At 41.7% G+C, this 25,193-nt stretch overlaps 1 protein-coding gene across 9 annotated transcripts in view; it reads left to right on the top strand.

Moving 5' to 3' along the window:
* sox5 (SRY-box transcription factor 5) overlaps positions 1-25,193 on the top strand; it is a 334,797-nt gene that overhangs the window by 80,320 nt on the left and 229,284 nt on the right. For 5 of the 9 annotated variants that reach the window (XM_068058885.1, XM_068058889.1, XM_068058890.1 and 2 more), the window contains 2 exons: positions 12,244-12,301; positions 19,501-19,732. In XM_068058885.1, the coding sequence (XP_067914986.1) occupies positions 12,264-12,301; positions 19,501-19,732 (270 nt within the window). In that variant the 5' untranslated portion in view covers positions 12,244-12,263. Of the gene's footprint in view, positions 1-11,646; positions 11,665-12,016; positions 12,082-12,243; positions 12,302-19,500; positions 19,733-25,193 lie in introns of those variants that run through there. The other 4 variants (XM_068058886.1, XM_068058892.1, XM_068058888.1 and 1 more) reach the window with 3 other exon arrangements.

The raw sequence follows: 25,193 nt of genomic DNA on the forward strand, positions 1-25,193 counted from the left end.
TCATTAGTATTCAGAAATCTATCGATTTCTGTCTCGATCATGCTCAATGATTGAGCTTCCACAGCCCTCTGGGGTAGAGAATTCCAAAGATTCACCATCCTCTGAATAAAGAAATTCCTCCTCATCTCAGTCTTAAATAGCCTGCTCCTTATTCTGAGACTGTGTCCCCTTGATCTGGACTCACTAGCCAGAGGGATCATCCTATCCACATCTACTCTGTCACACCCTGTAAGAATTTTGTGAGTTTCAATGAGATCACCTCTCATTTTTCAAAACTCTGAAGAATATAGGCCCAGTTTCTGCAACTTCTCCACATAAGACAATGCCGCCATCCCAGAGATTAGTCTGGTGAACCTCCGTTGCACTCTCTCTAAGGCAAGTATATCCTTCCTTAGATAAGGAGACGAAAACTGTACACAATACTCCAGGTGCTGTCTCACCAAGGCGCTATACAATTGCAGCAATACATCTTTACTCCTGTACTCAAATCCCCTTTCAATGAAGGCCAACATACCATTTGCCTTCTTAATTGTTTGCTGCACCTGCATACTAGCTTTTAATGTCTCATGAACAAGGACACCCAGGTCTGTTTGGACATCAGCACTTCCCAACCTCGCAATATTTAAGAAATACTCTGCCTTTCTGTTTTTTCTATCAAAAGTGGATCACTTCACACTTATTCACATTATATTCCAGATGCCACGTTCTTGCCCATTCACTTAGCCTGCCCAAATCCCCTTGAAGCCTTCTTGCATCCTCCTCACAACTTACATTCCCACCTAGCTTTGTGTCATCAGCAAATTTGGAAATATTACAATTGATACCCACATTCAAATCATTTATATACATTGTGAACAGCTGTGGCCCAAGCACTGATCCTTGCTGTACCCCTATAGTCACAGCCTGATTAGGGACCAGAAAGGGGATTTACACATGGTGGTAATGGGCATGGCTAAGGTATTAAATGAATACTTTGCATCTGTCTTTGCCAAGGAAGAAGATGCAACCCAGGCAATGTTGGGTTTAAACTAGAGGGGTTTAAAATTGATAAAGAGGAAGTATTAGGTAGGCTATCTGTATTTAAAGTGGATAAGGCACCAGGACCAGATGAGATGCATCCAAGGATACTGAGGGAAGTGAAGGTGGAAATCACAGAGGCATTGGCCAGGATTTTTCAGTCTTCCTTAGACTCTGGAGTGGTGCCGCAGGACTGGAGAGAATTGCAAACGTTACACCCTTGTTCACACAAGGATGTAAAGATAAGCCCAGCAACTACAGGCCAGTCAATTTAAATTCAGTGGTGGGAAAACTTCTAGAAAAAATAATTCTGGGCAAAATCAATTGTCACATGGACAAATGTGAGTTAATTAAGGAAAGCCAGAATAGATTTCTTAAGGGAAAGTCATGTTTAACTAATTTGCTGGAGTTTTTTGATGAGGTAACAGAGAGGGTTGATGAGGGCAGTGCTGTTGATGTGGTATACGTGGACTTTCAAAAGGTATTTGATACAGTGCCACACAATAGACTTGTGAGCAAACTTGTAGCACATGGAATAAAAGGGGCGGTAGCAACATGGATACGAAATTGGCTGAGTGACAGGAAACAAAGAGTAGTGATTAATGGATGTTTTTTGGGCTGGAGGAAGGTTTGTAGTGGAGTTCCCCAGGGAGCAGTGTTGGGACCCTTACTTTTCCTGATATATATTAATGACCTAGACCTTGGTGCACAGGGCACAATTTCAAAGTTTGCAGATGATATGAAACTTGGAAACATTGTGAACTGTGAGGAGGATAGTATAGAACTCCAAAAGGACATAGACAAGTTGGCGGAATGGGCAGACAGGTAGCAGATGAAGTTTAATGCAGAGAAATGTGAAGTGATTCATTTTGGTAGGAAGAACATGAAGAGACAATATAAAATAAAGGGTACAATTCTAAAGGGGGTGCAGCAGCAGAGGGACCTGGGTGTATTTGTGCATAAGTCATTGAAGGTGGCAGGACAGGTTTAGAGAGCAGTTAATGCAGCATACAGTATCCTGGGCTTTATTAATAGTGCATAAAATACAAGAGCAAGGAAGTTATGTTGAACTTGTATAAGACACTAGTTCGGCCTCAGCTGGAGTATTGCGTCCAGTTTTAGTTTAGTTTAGTTTAGTTTGGAGATACAGCACTGAAACAGGCCCTTCGGCCCACCGAGTCTGCGCCGACCATCAACCACCCATTTATACTAATGCTACACTAATCCCATATTCCTACCACATCCCCACCTGTCCCTATATTTCCCTACCACCTACCTACACTAGGGGCAATTGCTAATGGCCAATTTACCTATCAACCTGCAAGTCTTTGGCATGTGGGAGGAAACCGGAGCACCCGGAGGAAACCCACGCAAACACAGGGAGAACTTGCAAACTCCACACAGGCAGTACCCGGAATTGAACCCGGGTCACTGGAGCTGTGAGGCTGCGGTGCTAACCACTGCGCCACTGTGCCGCCCATACTTTTTTGAGCGCCACACTTTAGGAAAGACATGATCTTTTTCATATAGCGAGTGGTTACGGTCTGGAATGTGCTGCCTGAGAACGTAGTGGACACAGGTTCAATTGAAGCATTCAAAAGGGAATTCGACAGTTATATGAAAGGGAAGAATGTACAGGGTTATGGGGAGAAGGCAGGGGAATCAAACGGAGGGAATTGCTCTTTCAGAGAGCCAGTGTGGACTTGATGGGCTGAATGGCCTCCTTCTGCACTGTAACAATTCTCTGATTCTGTCATCCTGAGAATGACCCATTCATTCCTACTCTCTGCTTTCTGTCTGTTAACCAATTTGCAAACCATGTCAGTACCTTACCCTCAATCCCATGTGCTTGAATTTTGCATACTAACCTCTTATGTGGGACCTTATCAAAAGCCTTCTGAAAATCCAAATACACCACGTCCACTGGTTCTCCTTTATCTATGCTACAAGTAACATCCTCAAAAAACTCCAACAGGTTTGTCAAACATGATTTCCTTTCCACAAATCCATGTTGACTTGCCCAATCATATCATTATTTTCCAAGTGTCCTGTTATCTCATCCTGTATAATAGATTCTAACATTTTGCCTACTACTGACATCAAATTAACAGGTCTGTATTACCCCGTTTTCTCTCTCGCTCCCTTCTTAAATAGTGGGGTTTACATATGGAGTGGATATTTCCTACTGCAGCACAAAATTTCTTATTTTCTCCTGGTTTGAACACTGTATATTTGCCTTTTCAACTATCTTTGTTTCTTGATCTCCTTAATTTCTTCCTATGGTCTGTTCTTATGATTTATCTCCCTTTGTATAATTTCCATTTTGTTTTACTGGCCCTCTTGTCCTTCCTCACTGAACCTCTGTACCTCTTGACTGTAGACCCACGTGTCTTACAGCCATTACTCAGCTGTCCAACAGCTATTGATACTCCGCATGCTGTTGTTTGACATAAAACTTAATTGTAATTGTTAGAAATTAACTGAGTACTCTCCAAATCAATAGCAGCATTGTGCCTTGAGTCAGCTTTCATAAGGTAAGCTTTCAAGCAAATTGTTTACTTAAAGCATTTGAAACCAGTAACAGATGGAGTGTCAGACATAATGGACATCTTAGTATAACTCCTTTCATGAGTGCCCAATTAAACAAAGGAAATAAAACTAAAATGAATGATTATATTTAAAATCACCCGTACGTATGTAAACAGAATGCATTGTGCAGCATGGTTGTACGTCAAGTTTATCCCTTTGTCCTCATTGTGTAGTCTCTTTATTTGGGGATGGAGCTAGGCACCCTTTTTTGCCTTTACTTGAAGCCTTTACCAATGTTTGTAAATTGACCAAAACACACAGGATTAGCATAATCCGAGATTTAGAGAATTGGCTAACGAAACCACAACAGCACGATCTGACACTGAACATTATTGGCATTTATGGGTCATGCTTGAACCTTTCTTGGGCAGGTAAATCTGAGACCAGATGCAGTTTGTGTACCCATTTTTTTTTAACAGCTAAAAGATTTGTCTTGTACGACCGCATGGATTAGGTCGTTTGGATGCCACAGGAGGGTTTGTATGACAGGATTAGGAGGTGTTAGTTGACTGGGACAAAAGAACAACAGATTTGGGGTTTCAGAGTGTTTGTTTAGTGTTCCACTATATCCTATTTAAGATCTTGTCTGGGCAGTCTTTGCACTCTTTACTCTACCCATATTGATCAATGCAAATATCATTTGCCCTTTATGGATACACAACCATCACAACTTGTATTGTCATTTAATCCTAACTCATGTTGTAGTACATTTCAAATCCAAAAGTTCCAGCCTGTGCAATCTTACTTCTTTCCTAAAACAAATGTGGTCTAGAGTTAACAAACTTTTCATTAAAATCCACTCAAAACATTTCCAGTGGAGTTGCTGTTTGGGTGAAAGATTCCGACTGTTTGACGCAGTTTCTCTAAAGCCCCATTCACACTGCAGCTGTGAATTCCGGTTTGTTCTGATTTTTCAGCTGTTGCAAATTAAAAATGCAACCTTAAAGTGGTGCGACTTTCCCAGCTCTGTTGTAGTTCTGCTGTTAAAAACGTGCCCCGACCTGGTACACGTTTAAAATTGGCACCAAACTGAGATTGGATCACATTTCATAATCTCGCTCAGTGCAAGTCATGGTGTCCTCTTGCTGCATCCTGGCTGTTTTACATTGCAGCCTAAAAGAAGCAGCACAATTACACATCATTAGATGGATTACTTTACAATAATACCAATAAAGACTGATGGCGTTAATGGCAACATCATGTCTTCAGAACAGCTTAATCCTCCTCCCTCCATATTACTGATGTGCTCCTGAACACCTTGGTATGGTAATTTATGATCCCAAACCATTGCTGGAAAGGTATATTTAAGTCTGACTGGTTGCAAACAGCCTGATTCCAAGTCCTTGCTGCTTCTGGATTACATTACCAGTGAACTGTAATTTAATGGCGTCAGACACGTACCTTAATTGGGGAAGTATGCCAATCCAGGCTAGATCAACCAAACTAGATCAGTCTGAACCAGATCAAGCCGAGCTAGATTAGCCTGAGTTAGATCACTGCACAGTTAGTGGCTTGCATTGTGAATTTGTATCTAATCCAATCTGAAATGTAAACAGGGCAAAGGACGCAACAAAGAACTTACATTTATATCGCGCCTTTCACAATGCTCTTTACAGCCAATGAAGTAGAGCCACTGTTGTAATAGAAAACACATCAGTCAATTTTACACATAGCCAGGTCCCACAAACGGCAGTGTGACATATGAATAGATAATGTGTTTTAGTAATGCTGGAGGGGTAACTATTGGCCAGCACACTGGGGAGGACTCTCCTGCTCCTCTTCGAAACTGTGTCATGGGATTTTTGACATCCACCCGAGAGGGTAGACAGGGCCTCGGTTTAACATTTCAGTGAAAAGTAGGACCTCCAGGAGTGCAGGACTCCCTTAGCACTGCACTGAGCTGTTAGCCTACATTTTATACTCAAGTCTCTGTGGGGGGAATTAAACTCACAACTTTCTGATTCAGAGGGAAGAGTGTTACCACTGAGCCATAACGCCAGGGTCTGGTAAATGCAGAATGGAATGCCATTCACAGTAGCATTTTTCAGCTCAATTGTAAGGCAATTTGCGATTCTAACTGTAGTTTGTGCCTCACTACTCTCTGAGGATGAAAGTTAGCAGTAGCCATAAACCAGTGAGGTGATGATTGGTGTGCCGAGTTGGTATAATTACTCTTAAGTGACTCTAGCTTCTTGTAAAGTGCAAAGCTCACACAATTGACTTTGTGAGGAAAAGTCAGTCATTTTGTAATTGATTTGAAATACTATTCACACATTGCTTTTTAATTCAGACACATCCTAAATTACAAGGCAATTTGGGTTTGAATAGTCCACGGTTACTTTAATGATTTTAAAATCCTGAAGTTCAAACCCATGTCATTCCGGAAAATGTTGAAGGAACAATAGAGTGAATGGTAGGTGATGAAACTTTATCACACATTTCATACCTTTTCCCGAGGCTCCGAGTATACTGCACTACTTTGCTGTTATCATGTCCCATTGCAGAGTTATGTATACGTATGTGTTTAACGTACAGCTGTTAAGTAGGAAATCATGACTGGTGCTCCAGAATATGTAGAATAAAGTAGTTAATTTGCAAGTGCGAGAGGCAGAATTCTGAATCTTCCTCGAGTCAATTTAGATCACATCAATTTGAATTAACTTGACCTCTTTGTTTAGTTGGGAGCGCTATTATTCATTTTGTAGTGACTTAATTTGATCGTGCAAATAATGTTTAGCATTTGATGGTATCTCATAATACTTGGTGCATTTATATACCAAACAGCAAACTGATATTTATCTATTTAAGCTACTGCTGAGTTTATTTGCTCAGGAGATGCATGCAAACCAAGTTCACCGGATGTCAATACCTCCAATTGTATTTACTTTTTGAAACTACTTATTGTAATGCTAAGTGACAAATATGCAAACTGCCTCCCGTGTTAGTGCTTGACATGTCTCCGATCTCTTTCTGTCGGGGAATTTTATAACATAAAGAACCTACCCTACCCCCACCAGCTTCGCCACAAGTTCAATAAATAAACATGTTGGGGGGCTGCATTTTACGAACTGATGGGAACGCTGGAATTGTATCACGAAATAAAAGGAAGCATTTGTTTTCTAAGGCTACATGGGAGAGCCTGAACATCAGTCGGAACCCAGTTCAGTCAGGAAACTCTTCATTAGCGCTTCCCACACGTGGTCGCCAGATGTGTCTATAAAGGAGGAATTGAGTAGATTTTAGGTAATAATCTGCCTTTGTTTTCCTGACATTGTTGTAAAGATTGACTGTAGCAGTTGCCTTCGAGCATGTCTGCACTTCTAAACTGAGTTACAACTCGCCAACTACGTTAGCCCGCAATTTTGAATCTTCCTTTTTAAATGCTAGTACGAATATCAAAAAAAGTCAGCGCAGGTCCATTAAACACAGAGAAGAAGATGGATAATGTTAATTAATCTACATTTTAAATTGTAATTATGCCATCCCTTGAGACGAGGAAGCAGATCAAATTAAAAATTAAAATGTGATTCAATCTTCAGCAATATGAAATAGTGATTTACCACTTTTTGCCTGTTACTGGTAGTGCATTTGAAACAGAGTTGGGTTCGGGAGGGGGGTGGGTGCATCAGTTATAGAGTGAGCACTCCATTTAGTGACTGGCAGTGCCACGTTGCGTCCAGACGCTTGGCAAAAGCGTCCTGGTTAACTAAGCCACTGGTTGGTATTGGCATGCAGGTTAATGTCCAGGTGAAAGATCTGAATCTGGTAAATGCTACAGTTATATTTCGATATGCAAAAAATGATAGTTGTTTGCAACTATATATTCGACGTTGCTCGGAAAATAACCCGTCACCCTGGGTCTCCTTTTCCAAATTGGTGGAAGCAAAACTTTCCATTTCGCGTTTCAAACACAGATCTTTTTACCCCCACCTTCCCTGCCTGTTCAAACTGCCAGCTCTAAAACCAAGGCTATGCAAACATTTCTGGATGGAGAAATCATTTTCATATCATTATTTAAAAACATTTTTGGTTGAAAATCTGCAGGGAATATCTTCCATTATCCGTTAGTCATCTGCGCTAATTAAGTTTCTACTTGAAGTAAGGTAGAATCTGTTAGAAATTAACACTGTGCAGTCTTCCAGGTTTGATCACCATGCTACAATGGGTAGCTTTCAAAACCTACATATGGTCCTCCTTCTAAGGAATTGATTAAGTGAGTCCGGATGAAATTCAAATCCTTTGATTTGACCTTTGCCTGGCCTGAGAGGTTGCAATTCGCATAACAATTTCCTTTTGTTCTTTGTTGCAGTTATTAATCCAACATGAGCCTCCGAATTAATCAGGGTAATGCGTTGTTACATCTCTAATTCACAGCCCCACTGTTTGTGTCTTTTTTAATTAAAGCAGAATGATAGCATGCTGATGTTGGCCTCCTTTGCTCATCACAGAGGGAAAGGCTAAATGGGCAGGATGAGATTAGTCCAAGGTTCCACTTAATTGTTTTTTTTATTCCTTTTAAATAAAGGCTGTGAGTGAACATGCTAATTCCAGGCTGTGGCAGCCTGAGCAGGGAGTACAGTTCAGTTCTATACCTCTAATGGCTTTGGAGGTCAGTATATTTTGAGGTCTCAGTCGTTTATTAAAAAATCGCTGAATCTTCTCCCCCCTCCACTTTTTTTCTTTAACCATCCCCCAGTGGTGCTGTTTGATGTGATAAAAGAGAAAAGTGTTGTCTAACACTCTGAAGGCTGGTTAATTTGCGCTAACCAGATGAAAACAAATGCAGTACATCATATTTCATTAGCAGTCCTGCTTAGCTGCCCTTCATTACTAAGTGCTCCGAGCCACACTCAGTGATTAGGCCAGAAACAATGCCATTTTCCACCTCCATTGTATTGTAAATTACCTTTTGGGCCTACTACTCCATCCAGAGTCAGAGTACAGGATTCGGTGCTGATACATTTTTGACTACTCTGTATACATAGGTAGAATGGAGATCATTATGTGGCCCTGTATTTGAGTCATTTTTATTTAAGATGTCAAACAATAGGCTGTTGATTGGAGGGACAAGAGCAGAACAATAAACTTCTGTGTCACATAATAGACCACCATTTGCAAGCTCTGCTTTAGAAGGACCCTCTTTATTGTTTTTTATATACAAAAATGGATCTTAGGAGGAGGAATATTTTGCTGAGGTATGTCATTATTTTGCAAATTTCTATTATCTCATCATGTTGTCTTCATTGTAAATTGCAGCTAATTAGGAACCTAGTTAGAGCATGGGCTTTGAGCCTCGCTTTTTTTGAAAGGAACACACAGATTACCACACTACAAGAGAGGAAGGAGTAGAAAAAGGAGATTAATCTGGTTACCTTGGCAACCCTCGCTTCCATCTGTGAAGAACAATACATTTTTGTTTCCTTGGCTCAGTTCAAATCTGTTTTGTTTAGAAAAAAACGTGGCCTCTGTAACAATGCTGAATTCTGTCTGCCTGGCTTTACCGGGTGCAATTTCACTGCAAGTTAGGGTCTGGAGGGAATAGAAAGATGAAAGGAAAGAGCTTGAGCGCTGTCAAAGGTCGTGACCTTGCTGCACAAAGCCAGCAGTTTTACTCCCAAATCCCTTCTCCTGAAAAGCTCTTAATGAAATAATATACTATGGATTTGAACACCTTGTCGTCTTTATTAAATAGCAAGAACCCTATGTTTTGAATTAAGATTTTTCCCCATTCTGCATTCGTTCTATCAAGCTGACATCTGTACAGTGGGATTAATTTGAATATGATAAACTTTCATTTTAAAGTAATATCCTACTTCATTCATTTCCAGGACTTGGCAAACCACTGATTGACTTGAGTTGAGGGTACCTGAAATGTAATTGTCCGTGGCATGATTTCAGTCGTTCTGCACGGCCCATTGTTTCACCGGTTCTCTCACAACCTGTGGTTACCGTCTGAAGCCCAACTGGTACATCTTTTGACAGACTGCTTAGGTGGCCTTAACCATCTCCCCGCCAGACTGGTATCCGCGTCACAGCATGTGGAGAGACTTGCCAGATTGCACGGAAAATTTCAGCTGGATTTCAGTGCACTGCGGAACGGGTTCGGGTTTATAATATTGTTAAAGAAATTGGGATTCGTCTCCAACACTGCGCACACATTTTCTGTTCCTAAATAAATCTATTTTTCATTTGCCATCCCAAATAGTGGGACTTTACTTTTCATTAATACCTCCACTCTGGCAGTCCCAACGCAGCACCACACAGGAACAGCTGGGTAAACTCAATGAAGCCATTGTCTCCACTTCCTCCTACCTGCACTGGTTGAAGTACACCTCCTCCGTTAGTGCAGGAAGAACCAGGCAGGATTTATCCTGGTGTTCAGCCGAGTTCCTGTTCCTTTGGTGATCGAATTTAAATACAAATGCCCCTTTCAAACCCAAAGACAAACTGAATTTCTTCCACAGTATTTGCTGTAAACAATAAGATTTTAGTAGCTTTTGTGCATTAAATGTTTCAATTTAACACTGTCGTCACTTTCATCAGTTCCAGAGCGTGTAGAACCTTCTGTCCAGTAACAAATTCAAATTGTTTTACCTGTACAAGGGAAGAATGTGCTTTGCAGAACATTGCACTAATGTGAATAACTTCTCAGTTGTGAAACAGAAATGTTTGTTCTTATATGTACAGATAAACTTGATCATGAAGCATCAGGAATGGTTTAAATGGTCTGTTTTTCAACGTTGTACATTCATTGGGAAGAAAGGTTCAATGCAAAAACTGACTGGGGTGATATATGTGTGCGATTGCGTGTACGTGTGTATATGTATATATGTGTGTGTGGCTATGCTTGTATGTCTATGTATGTATGTGTGTATGTGTATATATGTGTATGTGTATTTGTGCATGCATGTGTGGATGGAGCAGTTACCTTTTGGCATTTCAGTTGCCCCAGAGAATGCTGTCAGTGGACAATGAAAGCTTTTATCTCTGCTGGCAACAGTAACGGTGGCCCTACTGACCAAGAATAGTCAATATTTGTCGAATCCTTCTCTGTAATTGGAAAAGATTTCACTTATGCACTTTGTAATGGCTGGTTCGACTTAATGAAGCACAAACGAAAAGAAAGGAATGTTTTGATTTTGACATAATAAATATTTTCTTGATAAACATGAGGGCAGAGGGTATACAAGTGATGACTGCTGCGGATCAAGATGGAAACTGGAAGTCTTGTCTGGCTGCTGCCACAACTGAGCCGAGGCAATTGACTGCGGTGTTGGCCCTGTGGTCTCAAGACCCTTAATGTTGTCCAGCTGCAAGGCAAAAAGTCTGGGTTTTATTTTTAGTGTGCACAGTGCCAGCATGGACATGGGTTACAGAGACTGTTGAAGCATTGTCTACTCGACTTCCCAGAATAGCCCAGTTAATCACTTTGGCTTTAGAGGGAATTTCCTCATGGAATTCTCTCCAGAAAATCTAATCAACTGACCTGCAGAATCCAACAATAAAAGGCCTTTTATTTGGGGCGGGCTCTATACTGTAGCCTTTTGTGCGGAGTAAACCCTCCCAGTAGGAGTGGATAGTTGGGTCTGTGTGTTGTGTGTTATGTATACAGCCTTGTACGCACTTCTAACCAGATGCTGGAGTACATTGGCCAGTTTAGTCTCAGTGTGTATATCATCTCATGTCAGGTTCCATTACCTGATTACCTCAGTCCCCAGTCAGATTGGATCTAGATAAGAACTGATATTATGGCTACTCCACGTTGAAATTGGGAGCTCTCCCTGTTATTCTTTCCTTATTTGCAGTCCGTTTGTTTGGGAGAGATTAAAGAGACTCAGGACTGGGGCTCTCTGATGTTTCTCCCCCCCCCCCCCCCCCTCCCCCCCCTCTCTCTCTCTCGTGGTACAGTTAACTGTTAAATTTGGCACGGGAAGTCCTCACGTTTCCATGGAGGTCGGGTTTAAACTTGATCTGATGACTTAAAAATTTCTTGCCAGTAAATTTGCACCACTCTGGTGAATCTAGTCCTCCCGAGAAATAACAAGAGAGACCGATCGGGTGAGTGACATGTTGTTTACAGGTTTCCTAGAAGGGGCCTCTGCTATATTTCATCTGTCAAAGTTGCCTTTTCTTCCCCTTAACAATGCCCGATTGTTTTTCCGGAGAATACAGGTTCCAAACGCAAGAGAATGCGGTGCTATATTTTTCCTGCCAAATTCCTATCTCTCTTGTTTTCTTTGCACAGCGCTCACAAAGGAGCCATAACTTACCATCAACTGTGAGCTTTTTTTTTCGGTGCCACAAAGCTCCTCTGTTGCTTGGCAAATAAGCATTTTTGGACAATGAAGAAGCAGCCATCCAGCGAGCTAGTCAGTCACGGTGGCAGTGGCGAGCAGGGAAAGTGGCTGGATCGACCGGCAGTCTAATCATGTCTGGGGACTCGCAGCAGTTAAAGTCCACATGAAGGGTTCTTCTGTAAGACTGTTAGGCGACTCATTTTGTTTTTGTTAGTTGTTGTTTCTTTGCTTTTTGTTGTTGTTTTCTACTAGAAATTTCAGGCACAGTATCAGTTGCATCAGCGGTATGCAAAAATTGCTAGATTTAGTTTGAAACAATTGTTGGTGCTTGTTTTGACAGAGGCAAGTCCTGCTTCCAGCATGCTCAGTGGTCCTGAATTATCTCAGGAATTCAAAAGGTGAGTTAAACTCGGGGACGCGAAAGAATATTTACATAAGGGCTGAATTTCCCTCTTTTTTTAACTTTCGGTAATGTCGACTGTTTTAAATGTTGTTTAAGAGAACCGAAAAAAGTTAACTATAAGTGGAACATTTCCTATGTTAAAATTCTCACTGAATGCCGGCGATGAGGATTTGAAAGTGGGCGCTTTGTTTCGCTGTGGGTTTTTTTTTGTTGCTGTTGAAGTCAATATTTCATAGAATATACAGCACAGAAGGAGGCCATTCGGCCCATTGTACCTGTACCAGCTCTTTGGAAAAGCTACCCAATTAGTCCCACTCCCCTGCTCTTTCCCGATAGTCCTGCAATTATTTTCTCCTAGTTAAAGGCAAACTTTTGTTATTTTATCATGTTTATTTGTAGTATTACTGTTGATCGCACGCTACCTACTTACCGATGTAAGGATTTGCGTTTCCGCTGCCAGAGCAGCGACAGTAACGGAAGTTCCTTATAACATTGCCTAGCGTACTTCAACTGGCCACACATTTACTGTGAAGGGACGGTGGCTGTTGATGACCATTTCCCAGTGTTCAAAGGAATAGAACTATATTACCGGGAGCTCAATTGCCTTTAGACCTCCTCGGTGCTGTCACATGACTAGACAATTGGCCAATGTTGCCATACCACATTTGAGAAATTAACATTGGTCAGAATGCCTCAAAGCTCGGAGTAAATTCTTCATCTTCCTGTGTGTTTCCTAATGTTCTATTGATAATTGATGGCAGTATGACATTAAGGACTTTGTTCTTGCCTTCTCGTGGACAGGAAGCTGTGCTGGCAACCTCAGCTTTGAGGCAAAGCGAGCACAAAGATTGCTTTGGTTTGTCTTAAGGAGAACAGGGCTGGATGGGTGATGGGTTATATTATCATAAAGAGGGTTTTCTTTTCTCCCTTTAGGCTCTTGTTTAACCTAATATAATTAGCCACACATCTGTAGTTTTTTTTCTCCAAGTTGCCTATGGCTCCCTTGGCAGAGCGGGCTTTTCAGAAACAATTTGTTTCATTTCATCTCACTTTGAACCTAACGTCAGCAGCGAGATGAAAATTGTTTTGAGAACTTTTCGATAGATCTCTGTGACAAACATCCCAAAAGAAACGCGAGTCATGCTTGTTAACTTAGCATCTCGTTTTAAAATAAAAATCAACGCCATCCCCTCCGCTCTGAAAACTTTTTAAAACGATTCCCAAATTTAGTGCAAAAAGCATCAAACCAAATAAACAAGAATGTGGAGTGGTGATTTAAATCAGTACTATTGGTTTAAAAAGATCTCCCTTCTTCTTCCCTTAAATGTGTACATTGTACACTGGTCATTACCTAAAACTTGAGAATACACAGTAGCAACAGTTTTCTTTACACCTACAAAGACCTCTCACATTTTTTTTATTGGCAAGGACCGAAACAAAAGTTCCTATTATGTTAAAGTAAAATAAACAAAGTGTAATGGGCGATTGCATATCTTCATGTAGGCTTTCTCCCAGTAACTGAATTATTGGCATGCTCTCGGCGCGTTTCGAGAACAACAGTTTATTCAGCTGGACTCTCGCTGAATTTTAATACGATAATAGCATATAACACCGATGAAATGAGACAGAACCTACCGAGTGTCAAAATCTTCGGTTTACCCTTTATACAACCAAATGGTGCTCAAAAATTGTCACTATTTTCAAGTACGTCCACTTGAAGGTAGAGTGAATCACTTCCACTGTGTGTACTCAGAACACATGATGTGACAATTGTAAGAAGTAAATGATCAGAAATAATTTAATATAATTCCAGCACGTGTACCTTGAAGAAGCAGTTTCAGGCCAAATATTTGCAAAAGCTCTGTGAAATTATTAAATCCAAGTAATTGACTGCTATTTAGCTCTTTGGGTATTTCATGTCCTTTGGGACGTTAAGCATGTGAATATTTTTTTTTCATCACATAAACTATTCAGAAACGATATATATGTATAAATAAAATGACATAGCTTAATATTACCGAGGAGATTGGAAATAAAGTTAAGGTTTTTAGCGTGGAACTTGTGTTCACCTTTTGCATCCTCGGCGCCCTCCATAATTCCCGAAATCTCTCCAGTACAATAGGTGCAGAGATGATGTTCTCAATCTTGTCGCAAATCAATGAGAGACATAGATAGAAACAGACTCTTCGGTAGCTAGACAGGGTTCTTGAAACACACTGAAGGCAAACTCTAATCTTGTTGGATCTATGATGCTGAAATGGTTCTGGGGCGCAGGCACCATCGAGTTGCCTTATTTTGTAATATCATATGAAAATCCTGTCAGCAGACGCCTGAATATAGATCGGTGTGTGTGTATGAACATTCACACCGTGTCCTCAGTGGGAGAAACATTTTCATAAAAGTCACAGTGAAGCCCAACGCGTAAAATGAATGCACAGTATGATTCCGAAACAAATTCAACAGCTGAATGTCCTTTGGTATACACATCACCTACAGCAGGTCACCAACAGGGCCTCGACTGAGTGTCAGAACTCGCCATACAAGACTATGTGAGGAAGAGTAAGGGCCAAGCAACAAGATAGAGGAGCAACAGAATGGGTCTGCTTGCAATTTGAGGAAAAAGCAAGGGGAGATGTGAAATGGTGGGGAGAGGCAGATGACACAACTCCGTGTATTTATTTTCCTACTAGATTTGTGTGCGAATGCTATTTGCATATTACACAAATGCCTTCATAGATGTATTATGCTAACGCACCAGAGCTTTTGGGCTCCTATTTTGAAAGATTTTGCTCTTTGTGGTTTTGCATTGTGCAAACTTAATTTTTGATATAGAAATTTTTGCTATCCTTCTTAATCTCCAGACTATTCTTCTTGATTGGGAGACTGGCATAATCCAGTCCAGGCACCTCTCCACAGGTACTTTCAACACCCTTTGTTGCTTGGCCCATCAGGGTGCACACTTGAATGATGTTGGAAGGGCCTCAGCATCTAACAGGTATTCCTTCCCTGCTCCCCCCCCCCCACCCCCCTCCCCACTTCAAAGGATTATTCTCAAAGTTTTCAGGCAGGCTCAGTTTAAGGAACAGCCAGCTCCTAAAACTCAGTTTCCACATTCACTCTGGGCAGTTTGCAAAGTTTTGTGATACAGTTTCCACAAAGTTTTTCCCCCTCTAGTTCTTTCCTCCTCTAACTTCCTGTTCTCTTAACTCTCTCCTCCCCATACCCTCCTCCTCTCCTTCTCCTTCTCCCTTTCTCCTCCTCCTCTTCTTTCCTTATTATCCTCCCATTGCTATTCTCCCCCTCATTCCCACTCATCCTCCTTTTTCTCCTCCTCCTCCTCTCCCCTTTCTTGTCCCCTCTCCTCACCCCTCTTCTTCTCCCTCTCCTTCTCTTTCTCCTGCTCCTTCTTTTGCTCTCCTTGCCTCTTCCAGAGGAGTTGACTCCCTTTGTTTCAGTACAGTTCCACGGCCCATCATTGTCATCCAGTACTTCACACAAGTGGCCATTATTCATGTGAGGTCCTTGATAGTGAGAGCCACCAGCCTATTTGACTGTGGAGAGAGTCAGTCCCAGTATCCATCACATCCAGTATCCACACACAGGGGCTCCTGAATAGTGATCAAGAGTGTAAACGTTGCCTCACTTTACCCCCGCTAACCCAGAGATACTGCATCCAGTTATAGCATCCCTACTGTTGGCACAGATGAGAACAGATGACTTTGCACAGACAGGCAATCTGCGTAGCTCACCAATGAAGACATTTCTTCGAAGCCATTGGAGGCGTCCAGTAGGGTTTTGTAAAGAAACCTTTTAAAGTATATTTTTACTGCAGGCAAGCATTTAAGGGGAAGCTAGGTAAGTGCATGAGGGAGAAAGGATTGGGAGGATATATAGGTGAGATGAAGTAGGACGGAAGGAAACTTATGTGGAGCATAAACATTAGCACAGACCATTGGGCTGAATGTCCTGTTTCTGTGCTGTAATATTCTATGTAAAAATGTAATTCTATGTTCAGTGAGGTGATTTTTGTATAAGCTGCTGAATCATAACCATAGAATTTTACAGCATTGATGGTGGCTATTTGACTCATCATGCCCATGCTCTTTGAAAGAGCTATCCAGTGAATCCCACTCCCTCGTTCCTTCCCCATAGCCCTCCAATTTTGGCCTTTTGAAAGTTACTGTTTAATCTGCTTCCACTATCCTTTTAGGCTATGCATTCTGGATCATAACAACTCACTACATAAAATAAACTCTCCTCATCTCCTCTCTGGTTCTTCTGTCAATAATTTTAAAACAGTGCCCCATGATTACTGACCTTCCTGCCATTGGAAACACTTTTTCCTTATTTATTCTATCAAAATTCTTTATAATTTTGAACACTGCTATTAAATCTCTCCTTAACCTTCTCAGCTGTAAGGAGAGCAATCTCAGCTTCACCAGTCTCTCCATGTAACTGAAGTCCCTCATCCCTGGTATCATTCTGGTAAATCTCCTTTGCACCCTCTCCAAAACCCGGACATCCTATTTAAAGTTTGGTGCCCAGAACTGGACACAAAGCTCCCTTTGAGGCCTAACCAGTGATTTGTCAAGGTTTTCCTTGCTTTGGTATAATGCACCTCTTATTTAGGATAGACTAGTAAAATGGTATATCCTTACATGGCAGAATGAGAATGGTCTTTTAATCCCTGCTAAATTCATTACTGGATGCTAGACAATGGGGAAAGAATTGCTCCAGTAACTATCTGTAGGTACATCATAAACACATTCCTTTTGAATGCATTTACCTTGTCACTACACATAGTGTACACAGTTCCTTTCCCCATTTTATTTCACCTCAAAATGCACTCCCAGGGTAACTGTGATAATTGCCAGTGAGGCATCCCATCATCCTGCTGCGGTTCATGGATTCCAGCATTGATACGAATGGGGACAGTCAGTTCAGATTGTGTTTATCCGCAGGACCAGTAGACGTCACAGGATGGCTGTAGAGTTTGCATCTGTTTTAGATGCAGACAGCGTATGGAACAATCCTTACTATCAGCCCTAATTAAACAATAACTTGATTGAGTTATATTCCTGAGCAGGAATATCTCAGCAGATCCCAAGCTCAGTGGTCAGTCAACATGCCTTGCATAGCAGCATTTTTAATTCTGTGCTGGAATACTATCCCCCCTACTGTCGGTCAGGCTTTGGTTCCAGTAAAAAGTGCACTAATGCTAGTTTATACCCACAGGCATGAATGTCAATGTAGTTTTCGTTCTGTTAGTATAGGCCACAGTATTAACACATTAAAGGCACAGGGTCCCTTTTGTTGATGCTCATGGGCCAGATAAGCTACACTGCACATTTAAGAGGCAATTTTAACCCAATCCACTCAGCAGGATACTGACACAATTGGATTGGGTGCCTGTTTTACACCTTGCCTGATTTTACTCTCTATTGACTTCAAATGAAAGTAAAATCAAACAGTGTGTAAATCTTATGTTGATGTAACAAGCTGTGCATCAATACAAAGGATGTAGTATAATGCTGGAGTGAAGTCAAACAGGTCGAAGTGCAAAACCATGTTGAGGAAGTAAGGAAAGAACTTAATTTTTTTTAGTGTCTTTAATGACCTTAAGACGTCTTAAAGCCCTTCAAAGCCAATGAAGTACTTCTGATGGGTAATCACTATTATAATTTCTGAAACACAATAGCCAATTTGAGCACAGCGAGCAGGAATAGGATTAATGGCCAGATAAGCTATTTTGATGATGTTGAGGGATACATATTGACACATACACCAGGAAGAACATCCCGGCTTTCATGCAAAATGGTGCTACAGGATTTTTTTGCACCCAACTGACATGACAGGCAGGGTCATGACATGCAGTGCACCCTGAGTCGTGCAGTAGGACTTGAACCCATAATCCTCGTACTCAGAGAGAGGAGCACTCCTAGTGAGCCAACTTATCACATTCTACTTTAGATTCAGGATGTCCTGAGATTGTGAAACATGCTATATACATATAAGTGCTTTCCTTTTATTAGGCATGCTGTGATTAGTAGAAGGAACCCTTGCCTGAGGAAGAAAAATTAGCCAGAGTTCCAACCCTTGATCTCTATCCAGTACTCCTTGGCCCGATCTGCTTGTGTGCAGATGTCAGGTGAAGTCAGGGTTGAGTTTGACTGTGATGCCACCCCAGTCAAACAAGACTCAGTGTAAAGTCTTACATGTGCATAATGGCCACTTAGGTCAGGTAATGAAGGTTGACCAACGTCTGTGGAACCCTATCCCAACAAAGCATTAGATGCTTCAAGAGAGGGGAGAAAATTGGCGCAGGGAAAGCAAAATGACTGATGATGGGATACTGGTAACTGAGCTTTGGTTTTGGCAAAATATGGTGCAGAGCAAGCAGTATAATCCAGCACTACTGGCTCTGCACCACTTTAAATAGCTACTGGTGTCAACCCTGTGCCTGCAGTATAACAGTGCCATTATGCTTATGACTTACGCCTATTTGTCAGGGTACAATAGTGCAGTGCTTATGTTACTGGATACTAGACTAATAATCCAGCAAAATTCAGTTTAAATCTGCCCCATGGCAGTTTGAGAATATGAATTCAGTTTTAAAAAAAAATTGGAAATAAAAAGCTGGTGTCAGTCAAAATGACTATGAAGCTGTCAGATTGTCATAAAAACCCAACTGGCTCACTAATATGCTTTAGGGAAGGAAACTTGTTCTCTTTACCCAGTCTGGCCTGAATGTAACTCCATTCCCACTCCAACATCGCTGACTCTTAACTGCCCTCTGAAGTGGCCTAGTGAGCTGCTAAGCAGTGGTTCAAGAAAATGACCCACTACCACCTTCTCAATGGTAACTAGAGATTGGCAATAAATGCCAACCTTGCCAGTGATGCCCACATTCTGAAAATGAATTAAATAAAAAGCACTTTAATAGATGGCACTGTTACTACATTTATATAACCATTAGTCTCACTGAACTTTGAATCCACTCAGTTTTTTTTAAACAAAAATTGTGCATTTGATTTTCAATAGATAACTCCTGTTTGGGTGGATCAGAAAATCAGGGCATCACTGGGCCACATGGTTTTATTTCATGGAGTCTGTGAATGGAACAAGTCATGTCAATCTGAATGGTACAACTGTTTCATGAGAATGCCTCATTTTTTTTTTCTTTTGTTCCTGAAGGATGTCTTCCAAGAGACCGGCCTCTCCGTATGGAGAAACAGATGGAGAGGTAGCCATGGCGACAAACAGACAGAAAGTAGAAGAGGGAGAAAGTGATGGACACTCTGCTTTTCACCTGCCTCTTCCACCAAACTTTTCCAACAACCTACACACAGAGGAGCTACACACACCGTCCGCCTTGACCAGAGAGACTTTCTCTTGTGAGAGTCCAACGTCTCTGCAAAACACAGTGGTATGTTTATCCTTACTACGATGTACACATAGTTAGTCAAGAAGTGTCATGTTAGCCAGTCTTGATAAAGGTAATGTTTTAAGTAAAGGCCTAATCCAAAGATTTACAATTGTTATAGTCTTAAATATAAAAGAACAAGCTGGTGCTCTAAGTGGGTCCCAGTAGGGTTGTCAACTCTAGTTGGATGTATTCGTGGAGGTGTTATCATATGACCTCCCATCTCCCAGCATGTCACCTACTTAAGCAGCCTATATCCCCAATCTTCATTATTTTTCTAAGTAATAAATAAACTTTCAATGAAAATGAGAAACAAGACAACATTTTTTAAATGCTTCTATGATTTTTCTTCTGGGCTGCTGACAACAGCATCCAGAAGTTTAATCTGTAATTCCAAGGAAATCCTGAAGGGTTTATTTTTTATTTTATTTTATTTAGAGATACAGCACTGAAATAGGCCCTTCGGCCCACCGAGTCTGTGCCGACCAACAACCACCCATTTATACTAACCCTACAGTAATCCCATATTCCCTATCACCTACCTACACTTGGAGCAATTTACAACGGCCGATTTACCTATCACCTGCAAGTCTTTGGCTGTGGGAGGAAACCGGAGCACCCGGAGAAAACCCACGCAGACACAGGGAGAACTTGCAAACTCCACACAGGCAGTACCCAGAATCGAACCCAGGTCTCTGGAGCTGTGAGGCTGCGGTGCTAACCACTGCACCACTGTGCCGCCACCCTAAATCCCAGATTTGAGATGATGAGAGCAGGGCTTGGAGATTTCAGTCTCCGCTTTGACATTCTGGGCAGAATTTTATGAGCCCTCTGGTGTTGGGAATCGTAGCGGGGGTGGGGGGGTCCCAGAAAGTTCTTCTGGGAGAGGCCTGCCATGACCTCCAATGGCGAGAAGGCCCTGCTGCACTTTACCAGCTGCGGCGAGGCCTCGGTGCGCACCCCATCCTCTCCCGCCACTCAGCGGCGAGGCCTTCATTTAAATATTAAAATCAATGAAAAAACATGCAAATCAATTTACCTTGTCCCGGTGGCCACCTCACACCGATATTACAGCCATCGGCCGCAACATGCATGACTTTGGAACTCCGTTTGGAGTTCCGAGGTGTGACACTGGTGGGGAGGGGGGAGGATTGAAAATTTCAGGGCGGGAGGGGTGGGGAAAGCCACTCCGATTGGTTGCGGGGATGGTGGGAAAGAGTTTGGGGTCAAAGGGAATAAAGTACGGGGGAAGGTCGTGAGTGAAAACTCACTTTTTCAGAGGGGTTAGGACAAAAAAATCAATTAATTTTTTTGGGGGGGCTGCTGGGAGAGGGGATTGGAAATGTTAATAAAATTTTATTTCACTTTTCCATAACCCTGTCTCTTTAAACATTTAAATGGCACTGATGGGCTTGAAACCCTTTAAAAATGGTGCCAGCGCCTATGCGCTGGCACCGGACGCCGTACCTGGGGACAGAATGGCCGCCCCCTCTACGTCATCGGGGGTGGCCTCTCTGCCCCCTCCATTTAAATGAGCCCCCGTGCGAAATATTGCAGGGGCTCAGCAATGGCGGATCCGTACCTGAAGGCACGTACCTGATTTCAAAGCGTGCTGCCGCGGTGTGCGGCAAGCGAATAAAATTCAGCACTCTGTGTCCCGTCAATACGTAGGGGTATTTTCACTGTCTAAAACAAATTGTAAGTCTTCTTCAAGTTGATCAAAAAGGAACTGATGGGGAAATGTGTCTCTAGCCTGTTTAAGTGCTGAATGCTGCATTTGACGATTATGGCTTAATTTGCTTAAAATAATGAAGAAAACAGAGCAGACTATAATTGGTAAAGGTTAAAATGAAAGGAATGACTCTTGAGTAAAAATAACTTTGTACTGAAATGGGTTTGTGCTTGATTAATACACATCTATGAAAGGTGGGCACAACAGTGAGAGGGAAAAAAAGGCTTCAGAAAGGGAGAGAAGGATTAAATATGAGAAATGTCTGAGGAAGAGCAGCAGAAACAATGTGAGTTCTGTATTTTAATTAGAGAACACTTAAAATTAGAAAATATTTTGCAATGAACATCAATCCCATTGTTTCTTTTAAAATTTCTCATTGAATTTGTGCTTACCCAGATGAAGGCGGAGAGCTAGATTTTTTTCTGTTTCATTGTCAGGTAGAGCATGGGTTAGTTAGAGGGTAAAGCTCCCTCTACCACATTGCAGCAGCACGTCAGTGTCCACTGTGACACTTCCATTTCCCCAGTAGTCATCCTCTCTGCGTGACCCTGGAAAATCTGGTGACAATTTGTGCTGTATTTTGGGAACTTCTTTTTTAAATCGCTGTTGTCTCATATTTAGTTGGAACTGAATTGAGATTTTCCAAGCATTTAATCTCTGGATCTTTAGGGTTAGCAGAGGGGGGCAGATTTTCATCTGTTCAGTCTAGGCTTAATCCAAACATGGCAAAGCACAGTATTAGGCAACAGCACCACCAGCTAGTCACATTCCTAAGAAAAAAAACACCACACAAAAAAACTGATCAAGCCACCTGCTGAAGGCTTTATGGGCGCAAATGTTCCCATTTTTGTGCTTACAATGAAGAGCTTCACATGCCTGATATGCTGGCCAGAATATTGGCCATGCAATGGAATATGAGCAGGTCAGTCAGTTCAATTATGGCTGATCTATATCTCACTTCCAACAGTCAAACATTGTCCAACGAGTAACAGAGAATCTGTTCACTTTCCAGTTAGCCTGGGAAGGTGGTGTACCATAAGTCCACAAAGTGGAGTTGTTGAGTAAGCAATGGTGGGAGTGGGGAAAGGGGGACAGGGTGTTAAGAGTTGGGAGGTCATGTGATGAAAACCTCCTGGAATGCATCCACCCAGAGTTGACAAACCCTTAACGGGTCTGAAGACTTGGACAAGCTGGGTCTGAGGGGGAAGGGATGGATTGGTGGAGGAAGTAATGGCATAAAATGCTTTTAAAAAAAAGATTGAAGTGTGGAAGACCATGAGCTGTTCAGTGCTAAGTACAATCTCAGAATTGACAAGTTGTTTTGTCTCGATGCAAAAACAAAATACAGCCGATGCCGGAAATCTAAAATGCAAACAGAAAATGCTGGAAATACTCAGCAGGTCAGGCATCATCTGTGGAGAGAGAAACAGAGTTAATGTTTCAGGCTGATGACCTTTCATCAGAACATGCTTAGCTGTGAGGCATCCCATCATCCTGCTGCTGTTCATGACTGGAGCCTGCATAGGGTTGCCCCCCTCCCACACCCACCCCCCCCCACCCCAGTTGGACATATTCCAGGAGGTTTAACTTCCAAACACCCACTGCCCATCCCCCCCCCGACCGCACCACCACTCACCATTGGTCAACCTTGGTCCAGCCTAGGACTGCACCTTTTTTCATGGTCAACTGGAAAGTGAGCAGACTCTTTGGTACCTGATTGAATGATCCCTGACTTGCCAGTCTAACAGCAACTTACCCAGTCTTCCAATAATTTTATAATCATAAATAAAAAGTCTTCAAAGAAATGAAAAAAAAAAGCAAATATTTGCTTTTAATGCCCTTCTGGTTTTTTTTGGGAGATGTTTGCAAAAGTCTCCCAGGGATTAATCTTCAATTCCTGGAAACTTCAAGGCAATCCTGGAGGGTTGGCAACTGGAAGACTGGCATTTCCACTGTGGAACGCAGCTCCCTCATCCTGGTGGCATTCTGGTGCACCCAGTTTCTCATGGATTCATGAGACTGCAGCGGGGGTAAGAGAGGTGCATTGACCAGTGTAAACATCAGGGGCTGGATTGCACATGCTGGGGTCTGTGAATCCGAATTAATACAGCAGCAATTTAAAGGCAGCTCATAAATCAGGAGAGTCAGTGTGTTATTCTTGACTATGATGAAATTCCTGTTTGCTTATTTGTTTCCATGTATGTCAGAATATGCACATCATCCTTTCTAATAATCTTTGAACACTAACCAATCAGACACTGTACAAGCTTTCATTACTTGAGAAGTAAATCTCGGAACATAAAATGTGGCTTAATCGTTCACGCTGGATGGAATGTCATCTACCCAGCAGCTTGTTTAATGTCAAGCCACAGAGAGAGAAAAAAAAGCTGATATAGAGGCAGGATCAGTGGATTATTTAAGATCTAAAACATCCTCTCCGAGGATTGTGCCCATTCACATATGTAAGATATTAAGTTTGCATAGATTACCTAAGACCAAATCCATTCTGAATGCCAGAGAAGTTTAGAGAGATTTACATTAGAGAATTGAGAGAACTCGAGGGCTTTGTCACAGCAATTGTATAAAGTGATATACAGTGTAAATCTACTGGTGTGTCCCTAGATAGTGCAGGGGCTTACAGCCTCTCAGAGCACAGATTACTGCTTTATCTTGTCATACTGAATTAACACACTGGAACACCGTTAAACAGTGGTGACCTGTTCATCTTTGAGAATTGTAGCAGTGAGAAGATGATGTATTGATGGTATTTAAATCTTTCTTTAACAGCAGGTTGTTTCTGAGTTCCAATACAGCAGTGTTCATAAGAACAGGCAATAGGAAATCACCAGCAGTGCCTCCTTACTTAGTCTCTGACTTAATAGGCTCGGTTTTACACATATTTACCAAAACGAGGGGCCATAATATAACATGGACACCAATAAATCCAAAAGGGAATTGAGGAGAAATGTCTTTACTCAGAGAGTAATGAGTATGTGGAACTTGCTACCACAAGCAGCATTTGAGAAAAATAGCACTGATGCATTTAAGAAGAGTCTGAATAAGTACATGAGGGGGAAAGAAATAGGGTGATAGGGTGAGATGAAGAGGAGAGGGAGGAGGCTCATGCAGAGCATAAATTGATGGCACAGACCAGTTGGGGCAAATGGCCTGTTTCTCTGTTGTACATTCTATTTGTTCGTAACATAAAATTAAACAATACCAACTTTATAATTCTGATGCATAAAAAGTAAATTCTGCAAATGGCCAGACAGGCATTCAGCACAAATGTTGAATGGTACATTGCCCCATTGACAAATGGAATCACCTTTAGTGAAGGATTCTGTAAGTGAAGCAAACATTTTCTGCGTGAAATAAAAATGCGCTGATTTGAAACCTTAAAAGTTTTGCGCAGTTGGGGATTTTTGAAGGAAGCTTTTTTAGTTTCAACAAACCTATTTTTGACCCAATATGTCCGACAGGAGAATGCAAATCCATGCTTGAAAACTCAACGTAAATTCTTTCTCAAAGTGAGATTTAGATGTGGAGCACACTTGTTTCTTAAATCCTGCAAACTACATATGGTCCAGATCTTAATGAGTTCTCCTTGTCAGGGGCATTTATAACCACTTTCCTTCTTTTATGAATTGGCCTTGACATGTTCTCTTTATTTCAGTTGTTTTACCTGCCATATGATATTTCCAGATGTTTAGGGTTAGGGGTCGCAGGCAGGAG

Source organism: Heterodontus francisci, chromosome 27 (genome assembly GCF_036365525.1).
Source record: "Heterodontus francisci isolate sHetFra1 chromosome 27, sHetFra1.hap1, whole genome shotgun sequence".
Classification (NCBI taxonomy): domain Eukaryota; kingdom Metazoa; phylum Chordata; class Chondrichthyes; order Heterodontiformes; family Heterodontidae; genus Heterodontus; species Heterodontus francisci.